The sequence below is a fragment of the Excalfactoria chinensis genome, chromosome 3 (genome assembly GCF_039878825.1).
Source record: "Excalfactoria chinensis isolate bCotChi1 chromosome 3, bCotChi1.hap2, whole genome shotgun sequence".
NCBI classification, from domain to species: domain Eukaryota; kingdom Metazoa; phylum Chordata; class Aves; order Galliformes; family Phasianidae; genus Excalfactoria; species Excalfactoria chinensis.
In genome coordinates, this window is record NC_092827.1 from 36,451,466 (window position 1) to 36,478,022 (window position 26,557).

Below are 26,557 nucleotides of genomic sequence, written 5' to 3' on the forward strand. Positions count from 1 at the left end.
TCTGTTGCCAAATCAGTGCTTCAGAGCTTATCTTAAGCTAATTCATATCATGATGAGGTGAAAGAAACAACACATTTTTCTAAAAGCTCTCTATTTTAGCTAAATGGATAGAAGATAACTATAACTGCAGAATACAATGCTAACTGCTGACAGTAAAGATGAAAATGAGATATTTTTATTTTATTCAATGACATGCTGATTTTCCTGCCGCACATTGAGTACACTTACGTATAGAATACTGTCTTTCAAGATTAACTCCTTGGTGCAGGCAAAATGAAAAATTAAACTGAATTATGAAACAGTTTTATGACTGTGACATGCCCATAAAGGTACAGCAAAAAAACACCAATCATTTAATCAACCTTTTAAAAACTGTCTTCAGATGTAAAATATACAAAAAACTGACTGGATCACACGCATAATGAAGGGAACAGTCAACACAAATTTAAGATTCTGCAAAAAAAGATATAAGTTCTAGATACAGTGAAATAAGTTATTCCCATTGTTATTGCATAGCATTTGCTGTGGTGTTTGTGGTCTGTGACTAGAAGAAAAGAATGTCAGGCTTGTATGGCTTCAAAGTCCTTTGGAGTTCTCAGTCTGGTTGTATTCTATCAGCTAATTCAACACTACATTATTTGTTCTTGTCAAAATATTTAGCATAGTCAAATTTCTTGTAATTATATATATTAATACATGGAAGCAGAAACACCCCAATGTAAAATCCTTTTAAGTTTGTGACCCGGAACATTGCAAAAAATCCAGTGCTTGCATGGAGGGTCAGTGCTAACCTGCAGCTGTATCAGCGAGCTGAGGGGAAGGTGGCGTTTGCGACATTCTCTGACTCTTCAAATAGGGAAAGAAATTTTTCCAGAGAGCACTGGCGACAGCAAGGTGGTGCTCTTTAGCCACTAATGGGAGCTGAGCGCTTGAGTCTGCATTCCCTGGTTGAAGTCCCTGGCTTACACGTTTGTGCACACTCCTAGGGAGAAACAAAAACAATGTTTACATTCAATAAATGAGAAATGCAGATCTTTTAAAAATGCATTTACAACTACTTTAAACGGCAGAGACTGAGAACTGAAAAATCATTTGTGAAATTAAAACCTTTATGCCAAAGCATTATGCATACCGGTTATTTGATGGATGAACGATGGCATATTAAGCACCATAAAGTTAATGTTAATTACTAATGTCAACCATTAATTATATGCTTTTTAATATGTCAGATCAAAATGAGGAATAGGCAGTTTTAAAATGAATATCTGCATTTTGCAACTGCTAGCATGACAGGAAAGTCTGCTTACTATCCAACGCCAGCTGCTCTTTAAAATTGTTGCCAGTCAGGTTTTCGGGTAGTGTTGTGCGCAGCAAATAATGGCAAATGATTTTGATCAATTGTAAGGCTTCCTTTGGAAGCCTATTTCTCATTTGTAAAACCTCACTAGATACAAGTTTTGATAAGGGAAAAGATTCATTTTACCCTGATGTGCTGCAGACAATTAGGTTTGACAGCAATGCCCACAGCTTTGTTAGTACAGTAAGGACAAAAGTTACCACTACACATAACTCCCATCTCTTCCTGAGACAATGTGGCATGAATTCAATAACGCACTCAATTTTCTTTGATTCTTCTAGTACCATTCCTGCTACTTAATCTAATTTGGAAGTTGTGACTTTCTAGAGGTTTAATAGAGATATGTCTGCAGGGAATCAATGTTCCCAGAGAAATGGGGGTTGGGGGGAAGCATTAATAAATTTGTCTGGTAGAGCAGGATAGGAGGCATTATGGCACTGGGCTGATCAACTAAATAACATGCTTATTAAAAACAATCCGTAGGAATGCACTATCATTCCTGTTCCTATTTATCTTCTGGTCAACTCAATTGAGATTGTGCATTAAAGCACAGGCAGCATTATTACATTTGCTTTATTAAATTCCATAAACAGCACTGTAAAGTCAGAGTCAAGATATTTATAAGATTATGGCAAACAGCAGAGGCATCCAGACTTATCTTAACACTAACATTTGTAGACTATATTGCATTTGCTTTAATTGCTGTGGTCGAAATCGCAGGAGTTTCACAAACAAACAGTTCCCCTAGATATTCTTTTGGGGCTCACCCTAATTTGAAATAAACAAAAACAAAAATCTCCAGCCCTCAGTGCCCTCCTGGGAATGTGGGAAAATTATAAAAGAATTACACAACTCACAGCACTCATTAGAACATCTGAATTGAATAATTTTAAATAAAGAGTAGGCTGGCTGCAAGGCCTTCGCTTACTAGGGGTTGATATTAGAAAAGCATCTGATTATACTAAAATAATATCCAAAAATTCTGCCTAACACGTAGTTGAAAACATAAAACACGCTGGATGTCAAAGGTAAGGATACCTCATGCCTGCCTTTGGGCATCCATTAGTTTCAATTGGACAAACAGTAAGAAAATTGAGAATCAACTACTTTTTTTAATAGCTACATTTAACAGACATGGAAGGGTATGTAACATTAGGCGGAATCAAAAGTATTCCTGAGGGACAGAATTAGTCCAAACAAAGAACAGAAGCTGGAGATTCTAAGCCTATCATTTATTCCCTGTGTGGCTTCACAAAATTCATACAGCCTTTCTTAGCCTCAGTTTCCCAGTCATGATATTTGGATAGTAAGACAGCTTACCCTTTAAGGATGCTATGAAAACAATCTATGCTTAGAAAGTGAGGATTATATTCAGCATGTCCATTGGTATTCCTATTTACAAGGTATATTCTCCAAGTCAACATGAACTGAAACAGAAGCGAGATTAGTAATAAAAGCCAAGCAATACTTCCTTGGGAGTCTCTCTTATTAAAAAAGGACAAAGGGTGCAGAAACTGTGAGGTCTAGAGGACAGTTAATGAATAAGCAAGAGAAGGACTGGAAAAGCAAGTTAAAAATATACTGTTGTCCATTAAACAAAGAAAGGTAAACAGTAAAAGCACAAAGGAATTCTCTGTTCTTTTCTTAAGAAAGGAAAGCGTGATTCCTCATGGTGCAGAGAATCAAACCTCCAAGACTAAATTCTGCACAACTTACACTCAGACTAAACTGTAAAACTGCAGAAAGACCTTTCTGTCTCCTCTAAGCTGTCTCTCCAAAGAAGGGTGGCTTGCATCTCCTTTAGACATCTATGCAAAGTAGAAGGGTGTACAGACTTCCAAAGTAAGGTAATACATCTCTGTGTCAGTGGAAGGGCAACACGTACGAATCAGTGTTTATGTTTATTCATAGTAACCTACACAAATGCTTGCAATAACATAAATGCTTAGGATCGATGGAGCATCAATACGTGCTGTGGTTCGTGTGGCCAGTGGCTTCTACAATTGAGTAAATTTATTTAATTCCATGAAAATGCATACAAATACAATTTTAGTTTTTATTCAGACTTCTACATTTTTCTGACACTAGACAAGCATACCATAAAATATCACCCATGTTCTGAAAATGCATACGTTTGGTTTTCTATTACATTAAGACCTCCGGTGCCACCAGTTGTCTCATTACAAAGATAATAATTTGGCATAATTTCTTATTTGTTTTGAATCCTGAATTTTCCATTTTTGTAAAAAAGAAGTAGCTGTGGTGGTGTTTTTTTCTTTTTTGTTTCATTTTTCTATCAGATCATATAAACCCTGGGTTCATAAAATAAGGGAATGTTTGTGCTACATGAAATACGGTTGTGCTGGATGTATAGATATAACAGCAGAAGGTTATTTTCTAAGTCCTGTACCTGGAGAATGAATTGCAACCATTTATCTGGACATGAGCATTATAAAAATAAACTCTGCCTTTGCTGCCTCAATCCTGGATTATTAAAACTGAGTGAAACCTCGGGTCAAACTAGAGAAGCAAGATGCACCAAATGTTGAAGCCTGCATATGTAATGGGAACAAGTCACTATGAGTCCATAACCTGCTATGGTTACACATTGGTTTCTATGCACTAATTCAAACTGCAATGGTTCAGAACTGTACAATGTTAACAGAACTTCTCTCTCTTCCTGCTAAGTGCTACCAGGGACACATGCTGCTACTCTCAGAGGCTCCCAGACCACAGATACAGGCACTGTTTTCTTCACAGATAGTACGCTGAGTTTCTCTGCTCCCAGACCACACCAATCCAGTCACAGTATCCAGAAATTCCAGATGAACAGCTAAGAATAAACTCAGGCAAGTCCTTTCAGAAGACCTGAATAACCTTAGAATGCTGAAACAAAGAAATAACAAAAAAAACCCAAACTAACAGAACCAACACCCTTGGATAAATCAAGGCAGGCTGAGTAGAGATGTATGACTATTTCCAAAATCATAAATGGCTTTGATGTTTGGAATTTCAATTTCCAGCATCAGTCCTTCCAAGGAGAAGTCAGCAGAAGCAAAATGAAACAAAGCATTAACACACTTAGATTTGAAAAATGGAAAATACAGCCCCCTTGTTCTCTGCAGATCAATGGACTGAAATAGCACTTCAACTTGGAGACCTTCCTTACAAAATCTGTCTCTTTTTGCCTCAAGATTACCAGTGCAGTTTTGTGTTCTGATATACCAGCAGCAAAAACATCATGTCTTACTTGAATGTTGCCATCAAGGAATTTAAAGTGAATGATCTGGCTGGGGGAAGCTGAGGCTTCTTCAGCAATGGTGAAGCTTTGAAAATTTCAGTATAAGAAATGGAAAAGATATGGAGGTTAGTTAATGCTGGAATGGGATTCTTTCAATAGGATACTATTGAAACCCAAAATAAAAGAGGCAACATTGACACTACTCCATTTCATAAGACTGCTTTTGCTGCCTTTGCTGCCCTTCCTCCCTCACTTGTCAACATAAAGAAATTAAAAGGCACTACTGCAAAGAGGAGAAAAAAGGGCTTTTCCGTAGAAATCTATACAGCCGCATTTTCTGTGGGTGTATTAATTTTACTGCAGTGATACACTCAATATTTGCACTGCTACTACAGATGCTCAACTGTGAGATCTCTGCTAGACAGCAGTTCACTCAGCTTGAATGAACAAGCAATATTTACTATGCAGAGTATCAGAATTTAGTCCATAATTATTCACCTACTTTCACTTTCTTCAAGTGCTGTAATGCATCAATGTTTCTTTAGTAACTTTATCGTTTCTTCTCCATTTCACCAGAACTGGAGCTTCTCATACTGAATAAAACCATAAGAAAGTTTTCTGCAGAAGCCATACACATCCCCATTAACTAGTCCCATCCTGAATTAAGACAAGAAAGATCCTTGCACACCCTCAATATATCAAAATAATTTGGTATCGGTATTCATATAGTTGACTGTCATGCCACTTAGTTACACAATAGTTACACAATCACAACCTCAGAACTTATTTAATCGATCTGTACAGACAACAAATCTCATGCTGACAAACTCACTGTTCTACTTAGTAATTTGTGCAAAAGAATTTACCTGTATCTGTGCTTCATATTTAGTGAAAACTGCATACTTATGTACATTTCTGAAGCCATGTTTTAAAATGTAACAAATAGTGTGAAATAACACACTTATACAGAACATTAATTACTTTTGTATATAACTTTCTAATACACATTTGATAAAAAAAAAGTTAGTTTAAATGTGGACTAGCATCCAAAAAGTCAAGGAGAAAGTGGGCACACCTGGGTTCAGGCCTGCTTTCATGCAGTATCATGGAATTCTATCAAGTGACACCCTACATTCACACCAACTTCCCCATCACCTTTTTTCTAAGTTTCCAGTAGAAACTAACTCAAGATGAAAAAGTGTTAAGTTCTGGCAAAGTCACTGATCTGAACCATCTGGGGGAGAAGGCACAGGGTTCTGATGTGGCATCACGAAGATCCTTTCCACCCATAAGAACAGTGCAGCATTGTGCCTGGTTACCTCAAGAAGCAGTCAAGTCTCCATCTCTGGAGATTTTGGAGACTTAGCTGGACAAAGCCATGGCTGATGTGACCTAACGTAGGTGACAGTCTATTTTCAAGCAGAAGGTTGGTCTTGGAGACCTGCATAGGTTCCAACCAACACTTCTATGATACTTGTAACTCAACACGATAATGTTCAGTTTAGACACAGACCAGCTTCCAATGCACGAGACTGGAATTCATTAGCTACACTTCTCCAGTATATGGGAAAAGCTGGAACCAAGCAAAGAAATTACTAACAGCTTGCAACTGAGAACTGTGATATCAAACTTATATCATACAAACTGATTAAATAAAGACATGATGATATCTTTCCTGTTGGTCAGCATCTATCTCCACGTTTGAAGTACCAAACCACGTAATTCTGCTTCTGTGTGCAGATTCACAAAATGATTCTGGATTCAAAGAACTGGTACAGTAGTTGCACAATGGCATCCCTGGAAGAAAGTGCTCCAGCCTAACCACAACTATGCTTAGATACTGGTGGAAAGTCACAAATATGACATTTCCGAAACTCTTAGTAAAGGCTTTCAGCTTTTTCCAGATCACCAGTGACTGATGTCGCTGCTTAACCAGTACATAAAAAGGTGAACCTTCTTTCGAATGCAAGTGGGTAGGGTTGCAGAGCTTTACGCTGAACTCTTTGTTATCAGTGTTTATAAGGTGCACTGATATCATACTTACAAGAATTTTAAGTGCCAAAACATCAAGTTTATGATCTCAAAGTGTCTGAGCTGATTGCTAAACAGTGGAGGTCTGTGAAAACAGCCTTAGTGTCTCTGGGCACACACACATTAGAAGTTTAAGTACCAGTGGAACTTCAGTGGTTAAAATAGAGTCCTCTGCAGACTTCCAAATACTTCCACGTTAGGCAGCTTCTGTGTAACATGCATTAAGACAGGTGACTAAATTCTACATAAGTCTAATTCAAACATCCAAATCCTCTTTAAAATCTGTTTCTAAGCTCTTTGGGACACAAGTTCTTTTTATATCTTTTTATACAGCACACAGTATATTGAGACTGGTATGACTGCAGTAGCAATGTGACAAGAGTAATCCTACCTCAAATTAGGATCTCTCAACTTAAGTTGTTTCCATAGCTGCAAAATATATGTACAACATTTCTATGAAGTTTCCTAATACTCGAGCAGCAGCACTTTCACTCTGATAACTTAAAATAACTAAGTAAATAAAAAATACCGAATTTTAACCCACCTTTAGGGAAATAAAAAGTAGGTTTCGAAAGGATAAGCAACATGACAAACTTAAGGCCAAACCCAACATTTCCCATCAGTTAAAAGTAATATTTGAAGAAAAAGAAATTGTTCGTAATGAAAGTGTTGGCACCATGCACACCATAGTGACAGCATCCTCACCACCACAGAACTGCAATGCTGACTGTACAAACAGAACTGCAAAAACCATGATAAAATATAATCAAACATTAACGTGTCTCCATCAGCACAGTATTTATGAAATTGTTTCAGTGTTCTTCCTACAGTTTAATCTGCTTCAATAATCCAAAATAAACTGCGTGTTTAAATGTTTACTGCAAAACAGATGTCAGAATAATATGCCTAGTTGTGTGTGTGTGTGAGATATCAGTGACTGGTGTGATGAGTGAGGGAAAATGGGAAGAAGGATGCTTTTGAAAACTGAACCATCCAGGACTTAATTCATCCATTTGTGCACAGCAATGTGAAGCATAGAAAAAGTGAGTTCATATGTGCTGGATGAGACAAGAGGAGGGACGGATAGATGTAAGGGTTAAAAATCAGGGCACAAAGAGATCTTGAATGCCTGAATCTTAATTCAACTGATCACTTACTAGTCAGAGCACTGTATTTTGACCTGGAAGTTCCCAAAGCACCTAGAATTCATCTGCATACCCCTAAATGTCCACAAATGCCTTGAGCTGAGCTGTCTCCACCATCTCCATCTACTGGAGCTCAGAAATCTGATGACCAACTCATGCCGACAAAAGCAAGGCGTAGAAGTAGATGCCTTAATTTTAAAACCTGAACACACATTTATTATATAACAATCAATGAGTTACAGCCTCGGGGAGCAAAGCATCACCTGCATCATTTTGATAAACTGTTTTTGAGATCCAGCACTGCTTCTCTGTGAATTTTACATTACGTCACTGGGAATAGTAAAAAGAAAAAAGAAACAAAAAACACTAAACCCTAAAATGAGAAGCAGAGCTCATCATGCTCCAGCATTATGTCCTAACTACTAGGTAATCCTTTGGACTACCTGTTTAAGCATGCAGCTTCAGCACTGGGACTCCACAGTGGTTGTGAGTACAAAATGCAGCTCTTCTTGACAATTCTGGGCCCCCGCAGACAAAGACGGGATTCAGTCTTTCAGTGGTCATTTCCTGTAGGTATTAAGCAAACCCCCACACAGGAGGCAAAATTCAGGGGGGTGATTTTTTGGAAATACTTCTTGCCATATGCTTTCAAAAGGAATTAAAGTGCTTAACTCTGGTTCTTCTGATTTCCACTCCATAAGATACATGCCTAACTCTTAGCAAACCAACTAATTTACAGGCAACTAATTTCTTCACCAGAGCTTTGTTTTATGTTTTTAAATGCTATCAAAACATTCAAAGTGGTCTGATTTAAAATATATGCTACACATGTCAAACGAGCTGCTGTTCAACTGGATCTGCTACTCTAGGCCATCAGAGCCAGAAAGCCTCTGACAACTTGTGAGCAGCAGTCTTCCAAGTTCCAGCCTCCTCTTCCTCACCTTTCAATTTACTACAGTCAGTGCCTGAGCAGAAGCAGATTGCATACTTTCTCCCAGAGCATACAATAGGCTTAAACAGAACCATTCTAATTTTTCATTGACTATATCAATCTTCAAATCTCAGTAGAAAAAACTACTATATTCCTATTGTTAGTAGCTCACGGACAGAACAGACTCAATAGTTAAGAAGCTTCAAATGTGACAGTTTATACAAGCAATGTAATTAATGTATATAAAAAATCCAGATGATCATACTCAGTCAAACAATGAGAGGCAGCCCAATGACATTCAAATCACATGCATCAATTTAGCTTCATGTCACCTTTCTAAGTAAAATAATACTATCTGAGAGTATCTTAAACTAAATGTCTCTGCTTAATTACAAAACATAGGAAATCTCATAAAATACAAATATTTTCAAATAAGTTTAAGTACAGCTAACTATTGTAGACAACTACTTTTTCCCTTAAAGTCATTCAAAGACAAAAGCCAAGTTTCATTTCTCAAACGTAACTTGGGATATTCACCAAACTTATGAAAGAGCAGGGAAAGAATTATATGAAGAAATGTGGAAATCCTTCATATAGAACAGTGGGCAGACAGCAAATGCAGACAAGTTTAACTCTGAAAGAATAAATAAATAAATAAACAGAAATGAAATGACCTCCAAGCACAGCCATCTCTCCTCTCTTCTATTATAGTACTTCTTTGATCACATTCTTCCTTCCTCGACCTTTCCCCCATGCACTATATGGTGGAAGAAAGACACGGAGAATGCGACAGCCTGTCCTGTCCTTCTGACTCTCCCAGACAACTGTGGATGCAGTGAGACTTGCAATGATCCAGACCATACAGATGCCATAATCGTGACATGCAAGTGAAAGCTGTCATGGAAAATTTTTACAAGCATTCATATCTGTTGCTGCTGGGTGTAGGTCTCAACAAATATATAGACAAATGGGCCAGCAGTCTACTCCAAACATATCTTATTAAATCACAAGATACAGCAAGTATCTGGAAAAGAAATAGCACAGAAAATTGTGGAATGAGAAAAAGAAAAATCAATCCTCCCTATGGACTGGATTCCGTAAATCCAGCAAGTGTCACCAAAAGACATGATTCTATAATACGCATTACTGGAGGTAGGGCAACACATCCTGATAATTTTTCAAGCACGATTTTCCAGAGGAAAGGCCCGTATTCATCACAAACACAAACTCTCAATACATCTTACTTTGTTTTTGTAATTTACTTGCACATATGTAATACTGTTTGAATTTAGATGCAGAATGCTAGAAAACATTTTTTTTTTTTTTTTATTACTCTCAAGCATTTGCTTCCTAAAAGAAATCCATAGTAAATTCCCAAAACATTCACTATTTTATCAGTGATCAAACAGTGTAACAGTCACTTTAGTCAACCACAGAATATTCTTAGGATATGGTTAGGCTTGATGAGTATACTCTATCTAAGTTCAGGTGGAGAAATGCCCACTGTAACATCTGCATGATCATACTAATATGTAGGTCACTCTAAAAACAATGCCTCCTATTTATTTCATGAAAAATACAACAGATGTGAAGAGCACAGTAACACTATTTGATTGAACAAATCCTCAGCTACAAAACTATTTTTCAGCAGTCACCACCATTAGCTATTCATTTTCACCAGCAATGAGCAAGAGCCTGCATGCCAAACTCAACAGCAGCAGAGGTGACCCACTGTTTCACAGCTGCTATGACAGTGTTATTGTGAAGATGTTGCCCACACCCTTCATTGGCCCAAACAGATGGAAATGGGAAGATATCAAATCTGGACTATACAGTGGGCATGGTAGGACAGTCCAGCCAAGGCTGGCTGTGTGCTCCATGGCCTACAAACTGGTATGGGGTCTGGCACTATTGTGTTGCTGGAGAAAGGTTGTCATCTTCTCTGGCCTGAATCTGCAAGTTTGAGCCTTCAGCTTAGCCAGTGTTCTAATGTAATGGGCAGAGTTGATGGTCTGTCCAGATTCCAGGAAGTTCAGAAGGATCACTGCTTTCCTATCCCAGCAGACAGCGCACATCATTTTACCTGCTGGAGGCCGTCTGGAACCTTTTCTTCAGTGGAAGATTCACATGTCACCACTCTGTGGAACATCATTTTGTCTCCAGCTTTAGTGGTAATACCATGTCTCATCATTGGTAATGATATGATACAGGAAACTGTCACCTTCAAGCTTGTATTGGTTCAGTAGGTCATGACAAACTTGCATATCTTGTATATGGTGTTTGTGTTCTTGTGTGAGCATTTGTGGGCCCCGCCTAGTGCAAACTTTGTGACATTCTAACATTGCCACTATCATTTCTAAAGCACTGAAACTGATGCTCGGCTCCATACACAGGTGTCTGGTATCAATCTGCCAGTTCATGCAGATAAGTTGACTAAGATTCTTCATTTTGTGGTGTGACAGCTGTGCATGTCCATCCAGAACGTGGCTTGTCCACCAAGCACCTCGCTGTGCTCACATTCACAGTTAGGTCTCCACAGATCTTCAGCAGCTGTTGATGAATGTCACTGGGTGCCATTTTTTCCACACGGAGGTACTCATTTCCATTCCTTTGCTTCATACGCACTTCCATGTCAGATGTCACTTTGTCATATTGCCCCTCTGCTGCCATCTGTCACATGTCAACAAAATGTAAAAGAATACTGTTGGGAAGGTTCAGCCTCTACTGCCATATCACCAACATCCACCTCTGATGTCATGGGCCAACGTAATAAAATAGGAGGCATTATTTTCAGAGCAGCCTTTGTAAAAATACTGATCTGAATGTCACAGAGCTCATCTGCTGATATAAAAGACTCTCACCTCCACTGGAATGGGAAGTGTTAATGCACCAAATAAAAGATTATCAACTTCAGTTGAATCATGTGAAGATTATCAATATAGCAGCAATGTACAAAGGGGCTTCAGCGAGGTTACTGAGTTTAATATAATCCTCTTTATAGCTAGTAGCAGAGTAATAAGAGAACCTGTGTTCATCAGACAGTTTGCGTAGTGTATTTAGTAATACTTTTAAAACACACAAGACCAAGAAATCCCCAACATCTTTATTATGCTCAAAGACAAAGTAAAGATATAAGAACACACAACCCTAAAACACAAAGGCCAAGAAAAGCCAAACATCCAGAGCTCCAGAATATCAGTTAGTCCTGTCTCCTCAACCCTTCTCAAAGGGTGCAACAACATTACCAAAATGACAAGTTGTTATGACCATAATTTAAATGCAAGCAGTAAGCCTTTAGACTACTTTTGCTAGGTCTACTGAGAAGGAATAATATATATGCTTCAGCCAGCCTAGCAAAGTTGTGCCAAACAACTGTTCTCTCTGTTCTCTTTTCCTAACCACATTTAACTAAGATGAGGTTGGAAGACCATCAGAGACAACTAAGCCTGTGCAAATTCAATTTAACTACTTCACATTTCAGCTTGAGGAACAGTCTTGGGAAAACCCTGAAATTAATTTGAACTCAATTGCAATATACCTTTGTTACCTTCAGTGGTATTTAGCCAAGCTACCTTATGTCAGTACAGTACTGGGGGGGAGCTAAGACTGCAGTTTTTGTTATATCCTTAATGCAGAGGCAGTATAAACTGGAACACACACACATTTAGACAGAAAGTTACCCTAAGCTATCCCAGAATATCTTCTCAAGTGACAGCATACTCAGTCCCAGAATTACTATTAATTCCAATCAACATAACACAAAAATCCCTAATAAATTCCCCTGCCAGATGCAAAACTTCACAACAGTAAACACGACTCGGGCTCTGCTGCTCATTTTCGGAAGGGCTCTCTTCAAGGTGGATTGGGAACAGGCTGGGAGGCACATGTGCTGACTCAAATTGTAAGTTGCAGGACTCAAAACAAGTTCCTCGCACAACCGAAACATCCTCTGTAAGAGGAAGACATTCATCCACATGGCAATCTGTGGGCACATCTCATTGTGTGAGGGGAGTTTAAAAGAAAAAGCCCCAACTCAATGACCACTGACAGCACTTACCACCAAAACGAATAACAGCATATCAAGTACTCTGATAGCAAATACCATATGAAGTATTTCCTGTCACAGCATGGAAAGGGCTTACAGGAATCATTGGGAATTCTGTGATCATCCCTGGCTGCAAGGAGCAGATATATAAATATAAAAGATTTGCTAGAAAACTACTGAGAACTTGCAATTACATTTCTGTAACTTTAAATTATAACTCCGTAATTTCATTTTTATTTTTATTTTTAATTTATGTATTTAGGATACATTGCTAAGATTTCTTTCTGAAGTATTTTATGTTTCAAAGAACAGGAAGTCTGGATCACTTCATATCACCTTTATTCAAGTTCATAGCTCATTAGGAACATAAATTCTAGTGTACATCATAAAGGGAAGAGGTAGTATTAGCTGTTATGCTTTTAGCTATAAACAGCAGTCACTGCAAGTACACAAGCCCATTCTTAACAATCTTCCATGACAGCAAATATGCCCAAGTTTGGTGGTCTTTAAGCTTCTTCAAAATATTCAAAATTTTTCTGAATTTACTCAACCCTGTCAAGGCGAGCTGTTTAATTTCAAAATTCTAAAAAGATGTTGTGCATTAAACAGTATTCTGGTGTTATCTGCAACAGAAAACATCAGAATAGCACCCAGAATAAATACTGTTGAGCACAAACCCCGCATTCTCCATTCTTAGAGATCACTGAACAGCTGGAATTGGAAGAAACCACTTGCCGTCACCTGGTCCAACCCCAGCTCAAAGCACAGCCAGCCTCGAGTGACTCTAAGGACAGAAGTTTTGCAACCTCACTTAGAAACTTGTTGCAATGTTTGAGTATCTTTACTGTGAAAATTTTATTCTTATAAGTAATAGACATTTCTTTCATCACAGTCTCAGCTGATTGCTTCCTACGTCTGCCTGAAGGGTCTGATTCCATCTCATTTGCTATCTCCCATTAGTTTGTTGTATAAAATGCCTTCTCCCCATCACCACCCAAGTCTCTGTCTGCAAGCTGAACACAATTCTCCGCCTCATTGCACAAGACACATACATACTCCACACACTCCTACTCAGTTTAGCAGTCACCTACCTGACTCAATCCAGTATTTCAAGAATTTCAGTGTCCTTCGTGTCCTGTGAACCCAGTAGGCTGCTTATTTGTAAAACAACAGAAAGAAATTCCTCAAGAACAACAGAAAGTCAACAAAATGTGTCTACAGCTACATAATGGCCAACTCCATGACAATTTTTTTGAGAATTTACAAGCTAATCCTTTGTCGTTACTGTCTCTTACTGCCTTTTGTTCAGAAAAAAAAAATCCATGAGTTATAACAACTATACACAGTAGAACTGGATTACCAATCAGCTGGTCCTGAAAGGCTAATGCTGAAACTCCATTTGAGGCACTACTATTTCCAAGAAGTATCATCCTGCCTTCAGCTCTTCCCTGGGATTCTGAAATGAAAAAAAACCTCCAGCTGACTACTATAGTGGCAAAAGAGATTCATGTTTTCCTCCAAGATATTGTTTACATCCTCTAAAAAGGTAATTTTTCACATAGCAAAAATACAAAAAACTGATAAAAAATACAGCTTAGCAGCTTGACCTAAATCAGACTCCCTTAGCATTCCAAGCCCAGTAGTTTAATGGACTTCCCACGCCAGGGGTCAGACAGCCACGTTACATATTAAAATGGAAATCTGTTTGAGCTCATGGTGCTTCATTCAAATGAATGAAGAACACACACATCAGTTTGGAAAAGCTTACAATCTGAAATATGTGATGGTAAATTTACAGCCAAAGATAATTAAAATTCCTCTTAGGCAAACCATGAAAATCAGTTTGGTAAGTGGCTTGAAAGAAATTCACTGAGCAACTTCATCTCTCTCAAATGTTTTCCTTTACTACAACTGTAGAAGCAGTTTTCTCTCACTCAGCCCCAAGAAAAGAGAGAAAACTGGTAGAATATCCATCCATGCGGAATTGGGTTCACCTTAGCTGAAAGTTCCTTATCTGATCAGATGTGAAAAGGACCTGGGTTAACCACACAAAGTCCTTAGTGGAAATGAAGGAACAGTATCAAGGAAACCTCAAATACTGAACATCAACAAGTAATACTATAACGCATAGTTACTTATTTGGAACATAAATTTCCAACAATATACCTGCCTTAGCATTGCAAATGCATCACTTGGTTATTATCACACCGTTCTTATTCTTCAGGTAGGAAGTCTAAGAAAAAACCTGGAGTTCTTTGTTTCTATTAATTTAAAAGAACACTGACAGAGGAACTCTAGTTCTGTTGTAAAAGTCTACGTATTCAGGTTTTAAATGAAATTTTCCCGTTCCTTTGCAGAAAATCAAAAACCGTGTGTGTACAGATACTGTCTAGCAGCTTGCTGAGAGTCATCTACCATAGACAGTTTAGGAAAAAAATAAATAAATAAAAATCTTTCTCAGTATGGCAGAAAGCAGGAAGGCAGGCAAACTTTGGCTTGAAACAGTGAAGAAACTTATTTCCAAATTGTGAAAAAAATAAAAAATAATAATACTGTACTTTGTCCCTGAAAAATCAATCTATTTATTTATTTTTAATGGAATATCTCTAGTGTTAAAGAATGCTGTTCACATAACGTATCTTTTTAGCGAAGGAGATTACTTTGGGTACAAAATATCCCGTAGTAACATTGCTCCTAACACTCGGTAACAGACAGTAGAACTAATTTTCTGTCACTCAGAAAGAACCGTGGGCTTGCTAAACTTTTATCATCATCCCCTCTGAACACAGTAAAAATCCCTGCTAGAACTGATGGTTTATTAGATCAAAGCTACCATCAACAATGTCAATTCTGCCTGGTCACGTTAACAGGAAAATGTTTTATGAGTTCTACCACTGGGCATCCATTTAACTTCCAGCACCAGCTATGCTATAAAACCGCACACATAATTTATTTGGTGACCTGCGTGTGTGGGAAGCATTATCTATGTGACACTTCTCACAGTCTGACAAAATGCTTTGATTTGTGCCATTCAGATGCTTGAACAAAGAGTTTAAGCAATCACCAACAACAGCTTTTATCTCCAAATGTGATAAAAGTGTAATACTAGATATACATGAGAGCAACACATTGCTTTAGAGAGTAGATTTGATAAAATAGAAGTGATTGGATAAATATTACATTTTCAACTTGTAAGTATCTTCTCCATTAAGTTTAAATACTGAGTAAAGTTCATGTTTATCTTCACACCACTTTTAGCAATTTCCCCATAAGATATTCCCAATGCCTCCATGGTATCCATGGGAACCTCTTTGCTTACATATAGTTTAAAATACACATCCATTCCAATTAGGTGCAGTAAACAAAAAACAGCATTTGTATTTCCTCAAGCTACTGCTGTCTTTTCTTTCAGGTAGGATTCAGTAATCTTTGAAACATTTCCAGGTTCAAGTTTGCCACACGCAGTCAACAACAGACAGGTATCCCACCAAAGTCTGTTCCCTGTGTCACAGAAGAATCCATTCGATTACTCCTAGTAATACATACAGTATACAAACACAGGTAACTAATCAATTCCTGCATAGTTCCAGCAATACAGATTCAACAACTTACTGTCTTTTCTTTCGGTGCATAGGTATTGTTACTAATCTGCAAGATTTCCAGTGCTTTGGCTATTCCTTCTCTATATAATAAAGAGCATTTTATGTATAATCATCTGACACATGCTGCATTATCTTCCAAAAGAGACTCACCTCAGAGAGGAAATAGGCTCAATAAAATATCATTAATAACTACTACTTCATTGTTTTTCCACATGAAAACAGAAAGGGTGTTAAAAGTAAGAGCTTGCAGCACAGGATTTCCATTCTATTCTAATTTTTAAAACCATTCTGCTTCAATGGACCTGCTTGGTATTATTTCAAAATTCCTTATTTTGATTTCCTTTTTGAGAAAGCCGCTCAGCAAGGTATTTACTGATGTTTTTACATAACAAACACTGCAGGAAAAAGCCAGCATGATTCCAGGGACACCCACCTGCTCTCACCACTCTTTAATTATGTTCAGTATGTCATGCCCTTACTACATGGCATTAGGTGCCACAGAGATACAGCATTTTGCTAATAATGGCTAGACTCAAAAATAATTGTTTAAAGTTTCCTATGCAGCTGTTAAGAGAATTCAGAGACCCTGCAAGACACACAGAGTTAAATGTTTAAGCTGTTTTCCTACCTCGTTCTTCAAAACCTTAAACTAGAAAATCCCTAGAGTGAAAAGTCAGAGAAAGGCTACCATCCCCTCTAGGGTTAAAAGATGCTTTTGTAAGATTTTAGGTCAGATTAACCTTTTGCTCAGAATACGGCTGGTTATTGGTTTTATTTTTTACTGTCTTTAACACAGGTAAAAAAAAAATAAAATCAATATGAAGCGAGACAAAGGGCTCTGGAGGCCCTGGCTACACCAGCTTTTGGTTTGGCTCATGCACAATCTTACAACATGCTGAGGCTGGGAAGGATTAGCCTGCTTGTGTTGAGTAAACCGATGATACTCAATAAACAGTTTCTGTTGTAAACCCCTTAGGACGTGCAAAGCCACACTAGTTGGCATTAGACCAGATAAGCTGCCGAACCAGCTGTAATCTCATTTAGACCTGAGCTGATCCTCCTGTCCTTTCATTCCACAGGATCAAAGCAAACCACTGAGGAGGCAGCTGTATTATAGCAGCAGTGCTTGCTGGATGCTGCAAACATTTCATAAATTCCTCTCCTTGAAGCAAGCCTGCACATAATCTACCCAGAGCCAGTTCAATCAATGGATTTCTGAATTCATTAGTCTTATTATTACAGGATAACTGTTTTTTCCATACAGTGTGGTAGGTGTTGCAAGCCAACTTTGCAAAACAGCTCTTATTGCTGACCATTTCTTTCTGGTAATGTGCCTTTACATTTTTCTTGTGCCACATGAAAATGATTTAAATCACTTCTATGCAGTATTTTTTTTTTTTTAAAGACTGGAAATAAAACCAATTCACATATATTCAAGCAGGAAGCACTGATATATAGTATATTCATCCAAACATAATTACATGCTACCTGCTCGTATTCTTCCATGCATCAGTAATAATGACCAATGTTTTCTGAGCTTAATGACAGCAGATGATAATAGTGAAAGCAAAGATTATATCATTGTAGTAGCATAACAAATACAGACTGAAATTACAGATGTGAAAGGAGCCATCGTAAGAAAAAGATTTCTATTTGCCTATTACTCTCTATGTTCTTGGAAATTAGGAAGAAGAAATATTTTCACTGTTGAGGAAATGAGCAGCACAATTTAAGCAAAAACACAAAAGCAACAGGTCTTTTCAAACTAAGCAAAAAATGAAATCCAAGACACAATAAGAACAAATAAGACTTGAGGGTGAAACAGTCAATGAAACAGTCTGCACACTGTTTGGAGTTTTCACTTCATGATTCTAGCTGAAAAGAATAAAATAAAAGTAGAGAGTAACTTTAAAAGCTTTAGAAGAACATATAGCATAATTCAGAAAAATATGTCAGTCTTTCCTAACAGTGAAGTGTGCATGTATATATGTACATGTATATACAAGATAAAGTAAAATTAGACTTGTAGCTTACATCAGAAGAGCCAAATACTATAAAAAACATTTTTTCAGTCCTTCTTTGAGTTAGCAATTATGTTACTTGTTAACATAAATATCAAAAATTTCTGCTGGGGTTGCATTGGCGAGAAAAGGATCTAAGAATATTGCCGTACTAAAGTGAGTCCTGTACTACACACGTCACATTAACAGTTTGTGGATCACTACTTGTAGAAAAAACAGTAGCCACAGGGCTAAGTAAAATAGGGAAGGCCAGGTAACCCTGATGGCTAAGGTAACAAAGTGGTGTTTGTGACTTACTACTATTTGCAGCCAGTATAAATATAAAATACAATCACACACTTGAACAAAACAGACAGGATCCCTCAGAGCAAACTGCTGCAAGTTATAGAGCACGAGATCTGTGTCAGTAACCTACGCTGCATAGATCTGTTGGATCTCTGTAGCTGTCCATTAATGTCTCTAGTCAGGGTAATAAAAAGCTTCAATAAGCACCTGATTTTATCGTACTGTAATACAAGCAAATGCTTTGCAGCAGATTACACAAAGTAGGTGCTTATTATGAAACTTTAAGCACTAAAGCACAGATGTTTGAGAGCATGTTACAGGCAGCTGGCAAAGCTAAACAAAAAGTACTGCACCTATCATATACAGACATGTTATAAAACAAAATAACAAATAATCCACCGCACATCTCTCCCACAATCACACAGAAACCATCTGATGTGTTAGTTAATGATTCCCCTCTCTCCACTTCATTCTTCAACCATAAAGGGGTCCCATTTAACATAATCACTTAATAACAGCAAAGTGATGGGTATCAGAACCCTAATTCTTCTAATATTTGCAAAATCCAGCTCTTTGTAATAATAATAACACCACGATAGCAAACTGTAAAACTGTGTAATTATACTTTAATTGTATTGTGAGGCATGCATTAATCACAAAGTTTAAGTACCAAGGATGGAATTATAATAATTCTGTAAAACAAATTTAAGCTAGCTAAGTAGGTCAGAACCACTAGCATGCAACAGGAGACCTCTGGGAATTTATCAGTTAATGGCTATTTATGTGCAAATGAGTGCCCTCCAACCCTCCCAAATCCTGTGTAGCTGAAGGGTATTTCTGTTAACCAGGAGCATGCTTAACTGCTGAGGCATAAATTAAACCATTTATTTGAATGATTTTAATTCTCCTCTCCCCCCACCCACCCTTACTACTTCCTCCACCCTCCCTAGCAGCACAATTTACAGTATTAATTTACACTGAGATCGGATTGCTGAAGAGTTTTCAGAAATTAGCCTGTTTCAAGGAAGAAAAAAAAAAGAGAATAGGAAAACTTTCAGTAAGACAACAGCAATGCAATAGTTCGTCTGCACATCTTCCAAAGGGTAGGCCGAGTTATTAGAAATTCCAGAGTTCTGTGGCAATACGGTGGAAATCCTTTCATAGCAAACTCTAATGAAACTGCTTAACATCCTCACAATCTAATCCCGGAGAAGACAATTAAGGTCAAGGAGGATGTCATCAAATATATTTTCTGTCACAATGTTGTACACGTATCAAAAGTTTTCTTTAGAGAAAGAAAACAGCAAAAGTTTATTGGCTGTAAGAAAAGAAAAATCTTCTATTTTTGAGTTTGACTCCCAAAAAAACACCTGTAGTCATCAGGTCTCAGAAAAATATAATGCCTTTACAAAATACTCAGAAACAAAATGTGTGGGATTTTTATCATGATGTAAAATGTGCAAGATGTACAGACAATATAAATGATTTCTGAGCACCTATAATTTTAACAGTAACTCAGAGCAGCAATGTAATGCAACCTCAAGATTCACTCTTATGCTTATATTTTTGTGGTTGTTTTCTATTTGTTGCGTTGTTTTTTTTTTCTCACTAAGCACAAACAGACATTTTCTTGCAAAGTCTAGTGTTCCACAATAATAAAACAGGAAAAGTCTGATTATCCTAACATCAATTAACCATAGCCCCCATTACTCTAAACAGGGTCCTGTCTCCCCAGAGTCTAATAATTACGTTGCAAAGTCCCCCAATTCCCTGCACTCACTCTGTGATATCTGGATGATCAGAACAGTACTACTCTTAATTATTATGTAAGAAATAAGATGATTATAGTATTTTACTTGCTGATGTCATCTTTGCACTTGATACAAAACTTGATGAAAACAGAACGCACCGAACATGGACACACACAACACTTTATCTCCCAAAAATACCCCCCTCCCCCCCCCGAATATACAGGTGTGGCATGAATCTGAATATTTCCCTGGGAGCAAATCTTTCACAGCTTTAAAATATTTTAGGCAGACACCTGGAATGCTTACTCAAGTATTATCAAATGCACACCACCAATAGCTAATCAATATATTCCCATCCAAGAAAACGAAGAACATCAATGAAAATATTTGCTTTTCTTCTCCATGTTGACTTGATGTAAGCAAAACAGGAACACAAAAAGCAGCAGAAGAAAATCTTATTGCCCTGGCAAGTCCACATCAGTTGCCTGTTCCTCCCTTCTCCTGCCCCTCAGAAAAAGATGCCCCACATTCAGGGCTACAGCACACACTCCTGCTGAGTGTGTAATGGCTGCCATGGCTGCCTGTGTAGGCCTCACATTGCCATATAGAACCCAAGATGTTTTTGCTTGTTAGTATGCATTTGCAAGACCACACATCAAAACAGAGCCTCCATACCATTCTTCTAATAAATGAAGAAAACTGTTTGATATAAAAGTTCACTTATGTGTTTTCTTTCAGAAAGAATGAGCACAGCTGTATTCTGAGCCACTGAAAGCCCACTGTTACCTCTCTATTCCCTACAGTGAGGAGCTGCAGCCTTGATTATGTCTGTACCTTCTAGCCATTGGCAGGGGCTCAGTATTGCCCTAAGGTTTTAATTAACCCCGATTAGAGATAAATAGGGCCTTCTGGTTGTGAAAGAGGAGAGAACTGATAGCACCTACAGCCTATCCAAGAACGAAACAAGCCACTGACCATTTTTACCTTCCTCTACTTGGTCCACCCAAGAACAGTGTCAGAAGGGGACTCCCACAGGATCATAAGAAGATGCACAATGTTCTCATTACAGAGTATACTCCATCCTTTCCATTTTGTTTCTAGAGAAGACAGATGAGCTCAGGCTCATTTTACATTATGCATATTTTCACCGTTTAGTACCACTGGAAGACAAACTGAAACATTTAGGCTTCAGCAATTAATGGCATTTGGACTTGCTCCAAGCCAAATAAAACATGGCAATGCATACATTCATGACCTGGATCAATTAGCTTTCCTTAGAAAAAAGTCTAAAAAGCATTTTCAAAGTCTTTTTTTTCTAGGCAGATTCCCATACATGACCACAAAACCACATGAAAACTCAGCACAACCAGAAGACATTCCTGTGCAGGAAGTGCAGGCCACCCTCAATCAACCCCTGCTGACCTTCCAAAAATCAATATAGCAGAGAAAAGACATTCACCTTTTCTCCTCTTTCAACAGACAGTAAAGAAAGCACAAACATGACTGTAAAGAAAGCACAAATCAAAATGAATCACTGATTTTTTAAGTTATTTTTCATGACATTACAGTTTCTGCTATAGTTTCTCTTGTATCTACTACTTTCTCATTTCACTAGGGTTTTGCTCTGCAAGCAAATGCACAGATTACTGTGTAGGAAAGCAGCCTTACTAATCCAGCACCAGCAGGCATTCCTTTCTTTCAAATCACAGAAACAAGTGAAAGACTGGGGAGTATCTCAAATTATTTAAGGAGTCCATCTCAGCACTCTGAACAGCTTACAAAGACTACTCCTTGAAATGTTTGTCTAAGGTAGTTCCTAAAAAGAAAAAAAAATTACATGTGTTTTCAACTTTTTGCAGTCAGACAGAGCACCAACTCTTGCAACCTACTCTAAATAGCCAAGCTATCCTACTTCTGCCATGTATTAAGACAATTTGTTCTTCACTAGAAGGGAGAACAACAGACAGTGTTTTTCCTTCCAACAGCCTTTTTCATGCCAGCTAACTTCTAGCATGTCTCCCTTCAGTCTCTCAATTCCCCCAGACTTCTGTGAACATCCAACTCTCATCATTTACTTCTGTGAATCTCCCCAATCTTCAACTTATTCATAAATGTTCCTCAACATTATAGAATCATAGAATCACCAAGGTTGGAAAAGACCCAAAAGATCATCCAGTCCAACCGTTCACCTATTACCAATAGCTCCCACTAAACCATATCCCTCAACACAACATCCAGTCGTTCCTTGAATACCCCCAGGGTTGGTGACTCTACCACCTCCCTGGGCAGTCCATTCCAGTGCCTGACTACCCTTTCTGAGAAGTAAAATGATATATCCAGAACTGTATACCAAACTATAACTGAAGATGAAATAAGCAGCTCCTATCTCTCACCTGTAAAAGTTTTTATTAAAATTAAGTATCATGGTGGAGTGTGTTATTTTTTCCAAAACAGTCACATCAGGCCCTGCTACCTAATATAACAGGCTGTGTGCATGAAGAGGTAGTTGTCACAGAAGCTAACCAACAGGCAGATTCCATTCAAATTTCAAAGAATTACTTTCTTACAGCCAGTACATTCTTAACAATTTCATGTAAGTATTCATGTAAACAGAAGTCAACATACAAGAACTGTGCCTGCTCATTTCCCTTTTCAGGATACCAGGAAATCCAATTGAATAAACATTCTCAAATAATTTTGGCTTTCCTCCATGCACAAAGCAAAAACTATACTAGTTCAAGAACAAAATAGCTTACTTTGCAGCTGTCTGTGTTGAGTGGGCACAAGAAATAGCAGGACAGACATAGGGGCAAAAGATATGCTGCCCATCTCAGTTTAACCAACCACAGACATAGTATCACCTTTGCTCTTGTCACTTTCTGATGCTTTTTGAAAGCACAGCTGCCAGAAAACCAGCACAGCTTCACCAAGGGCAGATCCTGCCTGACCAACCTACCAGCCTTCTGTGACTGTGTAACTGCATCAGTGGACAAGTTAAGAAAGAGCCCCTGGCATCACCTATCTGGATTTCAGTAAGGCCTTTAACATGGCCCCCACAACAGCCTTCTCTGTAAATTGGAAAGTTATGGATATGATGAGTGGACTGTTCTGTGGATAAAGGACTGTTTGCAGCATTTATGCAGAGAGTGGTGGTCAGTGGCTCAATGTCTAGATGAACAGTGACAAGTAGCGTCCTTCAGGGCATCAATACTGGCACCGATGTTTTTTTAATATCTTCATTAATGATATCAATAGTTGGATCAAGTACAGCCTCAGCAAGTTTTTGGATGACATCAAACTGTGCACATGGGGAATGGGATGCCAAGACACAGACAGGCTCAAACAGTGAGCCCGGGAGCACCTCAGGAGGTTCAACAAAGCCAAGTGCAAGGCCTTGCATTGGGGATGCAGCAACCCCTACTATCAATACAAGCTGAGAGACGAATGAATTGATGCCCCATTCCTGGAGCCATTCACAGTCAAGAACTGTTTGACTTGGACGGGATTCTTAAAGGTCACCTAGTCCAACTGCCCTGCAATAAACAGGAATGATTCTTTTGATGCAGCACAAGGTACAGTTGACTTTCTGGGCCAAGGGGGCACATTGCTGGATCATGTCCTGCTCACCATCCAGTAGTACCCTCAAGACCTTCTCAGCAGGGCTTACAGTAAAACTGTTTGTGCATGCAAGGCTGCTGTCTTCCTCTCTTCCTTTTTTGTAACAAATACCCAGAAACAAGCAAACTGGAAGCTGTTTGTATGTCCATCGAGAAATTTCAGCATGAGCGCATCATCCCAGGGGAAGAAGAATCAAATGATACATACTCAGGCAGAGTAAAAAAAATAAACAGAAAATAGCATATATTTAGATTCATGAGAGCCGAGCTGTTTTTGCCACTAAGATAGTCCCTCAGTATAGGAGAGGAGAATATTGCTAGGTTAAGGATGGCAGTAAGAAAGTCTGAAACAAAGAAAGCGTCTATTGCTCAGCATCAGTGACAGACAGGAAGAAAACAAAACCAAAAAGACCATATTCTACTGAACCACCAAATCCTTCCAAACTGCACAAACAACTGCAATGCACACTGTGTTCAACATTTGCTTTTCATCTTCTCCTATTAAGACAAGTATATCCATTTCTTCAGTTAGCATAAGGATTCTCTTTGAGCTCATTCAGATTTTCTTCTCCTCTTTAAAGGTCAACTTTCTTTAAAACACACAGCCACACATTATTTCTCTTCTCCAGGGATTACCTCCTTTCCTGGGGTCTAGCAATGGAGAGAAGAGTGCAAAGAGAAACATTTTTTGTAGAACGGCAACACGTGTGTGTAGTTCAGCACAAGTAGATGCCTTGTCTAACTGTGCTTCAAGACTACAGTGACTTGTGCTTGTCCCAGAAAACTGTTTTATTAGTCTGGCTTGTCATCCTGCTGCCCTGCTAAGAGAACAGAAACATGTAGACACAGCTGCACACAGGAAGAGTGCACTTGAATACGCCAGCCTCGCATCTGAAAACCATCCGCTTTCTCCACTGTCCTAAGTAGGCTGTCAGTAGGAGGCAGCATTGGCTCTGAGAGCAGCAGCTCTGCACAGCAAAGTAGTTGGGAGCTAGCTTCATTCTTCTGTCATTATATAAGCAAGATGACACTGTTCTCTAATCCAGCCAAAGCTGATAAGTACCATCAACCTGTCACTTCCTACATTTCAAATTCTAACACTGCAGCATCAAAGAGTTTTTACATTTCGATTTCTTTTGCTGGCAGCGGTCGGTAGCCTCTCATTCTCCCACGGTGTTCTAATGCAGCATTTGCACACCGGGGTTACTCCCAGTCTGAATAGCAGGTCATCCCCTACTCACTGAGCTCATCTGCGGCCCATGTGCTAGGCAATTTAGATCCAATCAGCCCTTATTTAGCTCAAGAGTAATGAGCAGCATAGTGACACAGACTTAAGCCTGACCCTCAGGACACTGCTCATCAAGCAGTAAAACTGTGACAAAATCATTCATCTTCCACCCGCTGGCAAGAAATAATACTCGCACTCACTGTATTACTTTTTCAAGATATAGAAAAAAAAGTCCTGAATTTTCATGATGTGAGACATTAATTTGCAGAAAGCTGAATTCCCTTAAACCCCCCTGTTGCTATGAGCTCACCAGGGGGAAATAGGCCTTAGGAGACTGAAATGGAATAAAGAAAATTGCTTCAGCTTTCTTTTCATTTTAAATAAGCCTTAAATCTGACAAGAGATATCCTAAAGAGAAAAGATATATATATCTTGTAAGGTAACGAAGAAACAATCAAAATTAAGTGATTAGAAGGCTGCTTCTACATAATGGTTTTATTGGTGAAAATATTTCTTTGTCTAACATCCACAATCAAAAATATTCCAAAAGAAGAGCCATTTTTATACCTTGTGTAGAGAAGAAAAGAAGAAAAACTGGGGGGGAAAAGAGTTTCAGAAGTGAGACGCTTCCATCTGAAAACAAACCTGTACTTGATGTCCTTCAGGGAGCACAGATTTCTCCCAACAACTTGCAGGGTCCCAGCCAGGAGGCTCTCAGTACACCTGGATAGGATTTTTCTCTCTCCTTTTTTAATTTTTTTAGTGGGTTTACTTTTTCATAACAGTAAGTTCAGTGCTGATTCAGGTAGGCCACAAAGCCTACTTTAATTATTTTTTGGTAGATAGAAATGGATACAACGGATAAAAGACAGAAAAGCATTTCAGTCTGTAGCACAAAGGGATGGAGTTCACATCTTTGTAGTTAATGTGACAGTACTACACTTGAGATCCTTTGGCTTCGTATATCTAATGAAATTGTTGAAGCCCAAATAATGCCAACCAGAAATTTCTTTGACTGATTTTGTTACTCCAGTTTGTTCTTAAAATAATTCTGTCAGATGCTTTATTACATCCTAAACACCAAAATGAAATTGATTTTAATAAATTAATCAGCTCTTGTGTGACCTTCTGATTCAAGAAAACCGACAATGAGAAGTGGAAGTGAATGCTCTTGCCACCCGCAACCAATGCTCGGCGTGCACAGAAGTTTTCTACAAGCAAAGTAGGAGGTATACAGCTTCAGGACACACTGCATCCCATTTCCTTCACTTGTATAGTAATGCCTTCAGAACAGAGGACACAA

The 26,557-nt window shown here is 38.4% G+C and overlaps 1 protein-coding gene across 3 annotated transcripts in view; it reads right to left on the minus strand.

Moving 5' to 3' along the window:
- MMS22L (MMS22 like, DNA repair protein) overlaps nucleotides 1–26,557 on the minus strand; it is an 86,280-nt gene that overhangs the window by 23,466 nt on the left and 36,257 nt on the right. For all 3 annotated transcript variants that reach the window (XM_072333617.1, XM_072333618.1, XM_072333619.1), the window contains exon 15: nucleotides 792–982. In XM_072333617.1, coding sequence (XP_072189718.1) covers nucleotides 792–982 — 191 coding nt within the window. The remainder of the gene's footprint in view (nucleotides 1–791; nucleotides 983–26,557) is intronic.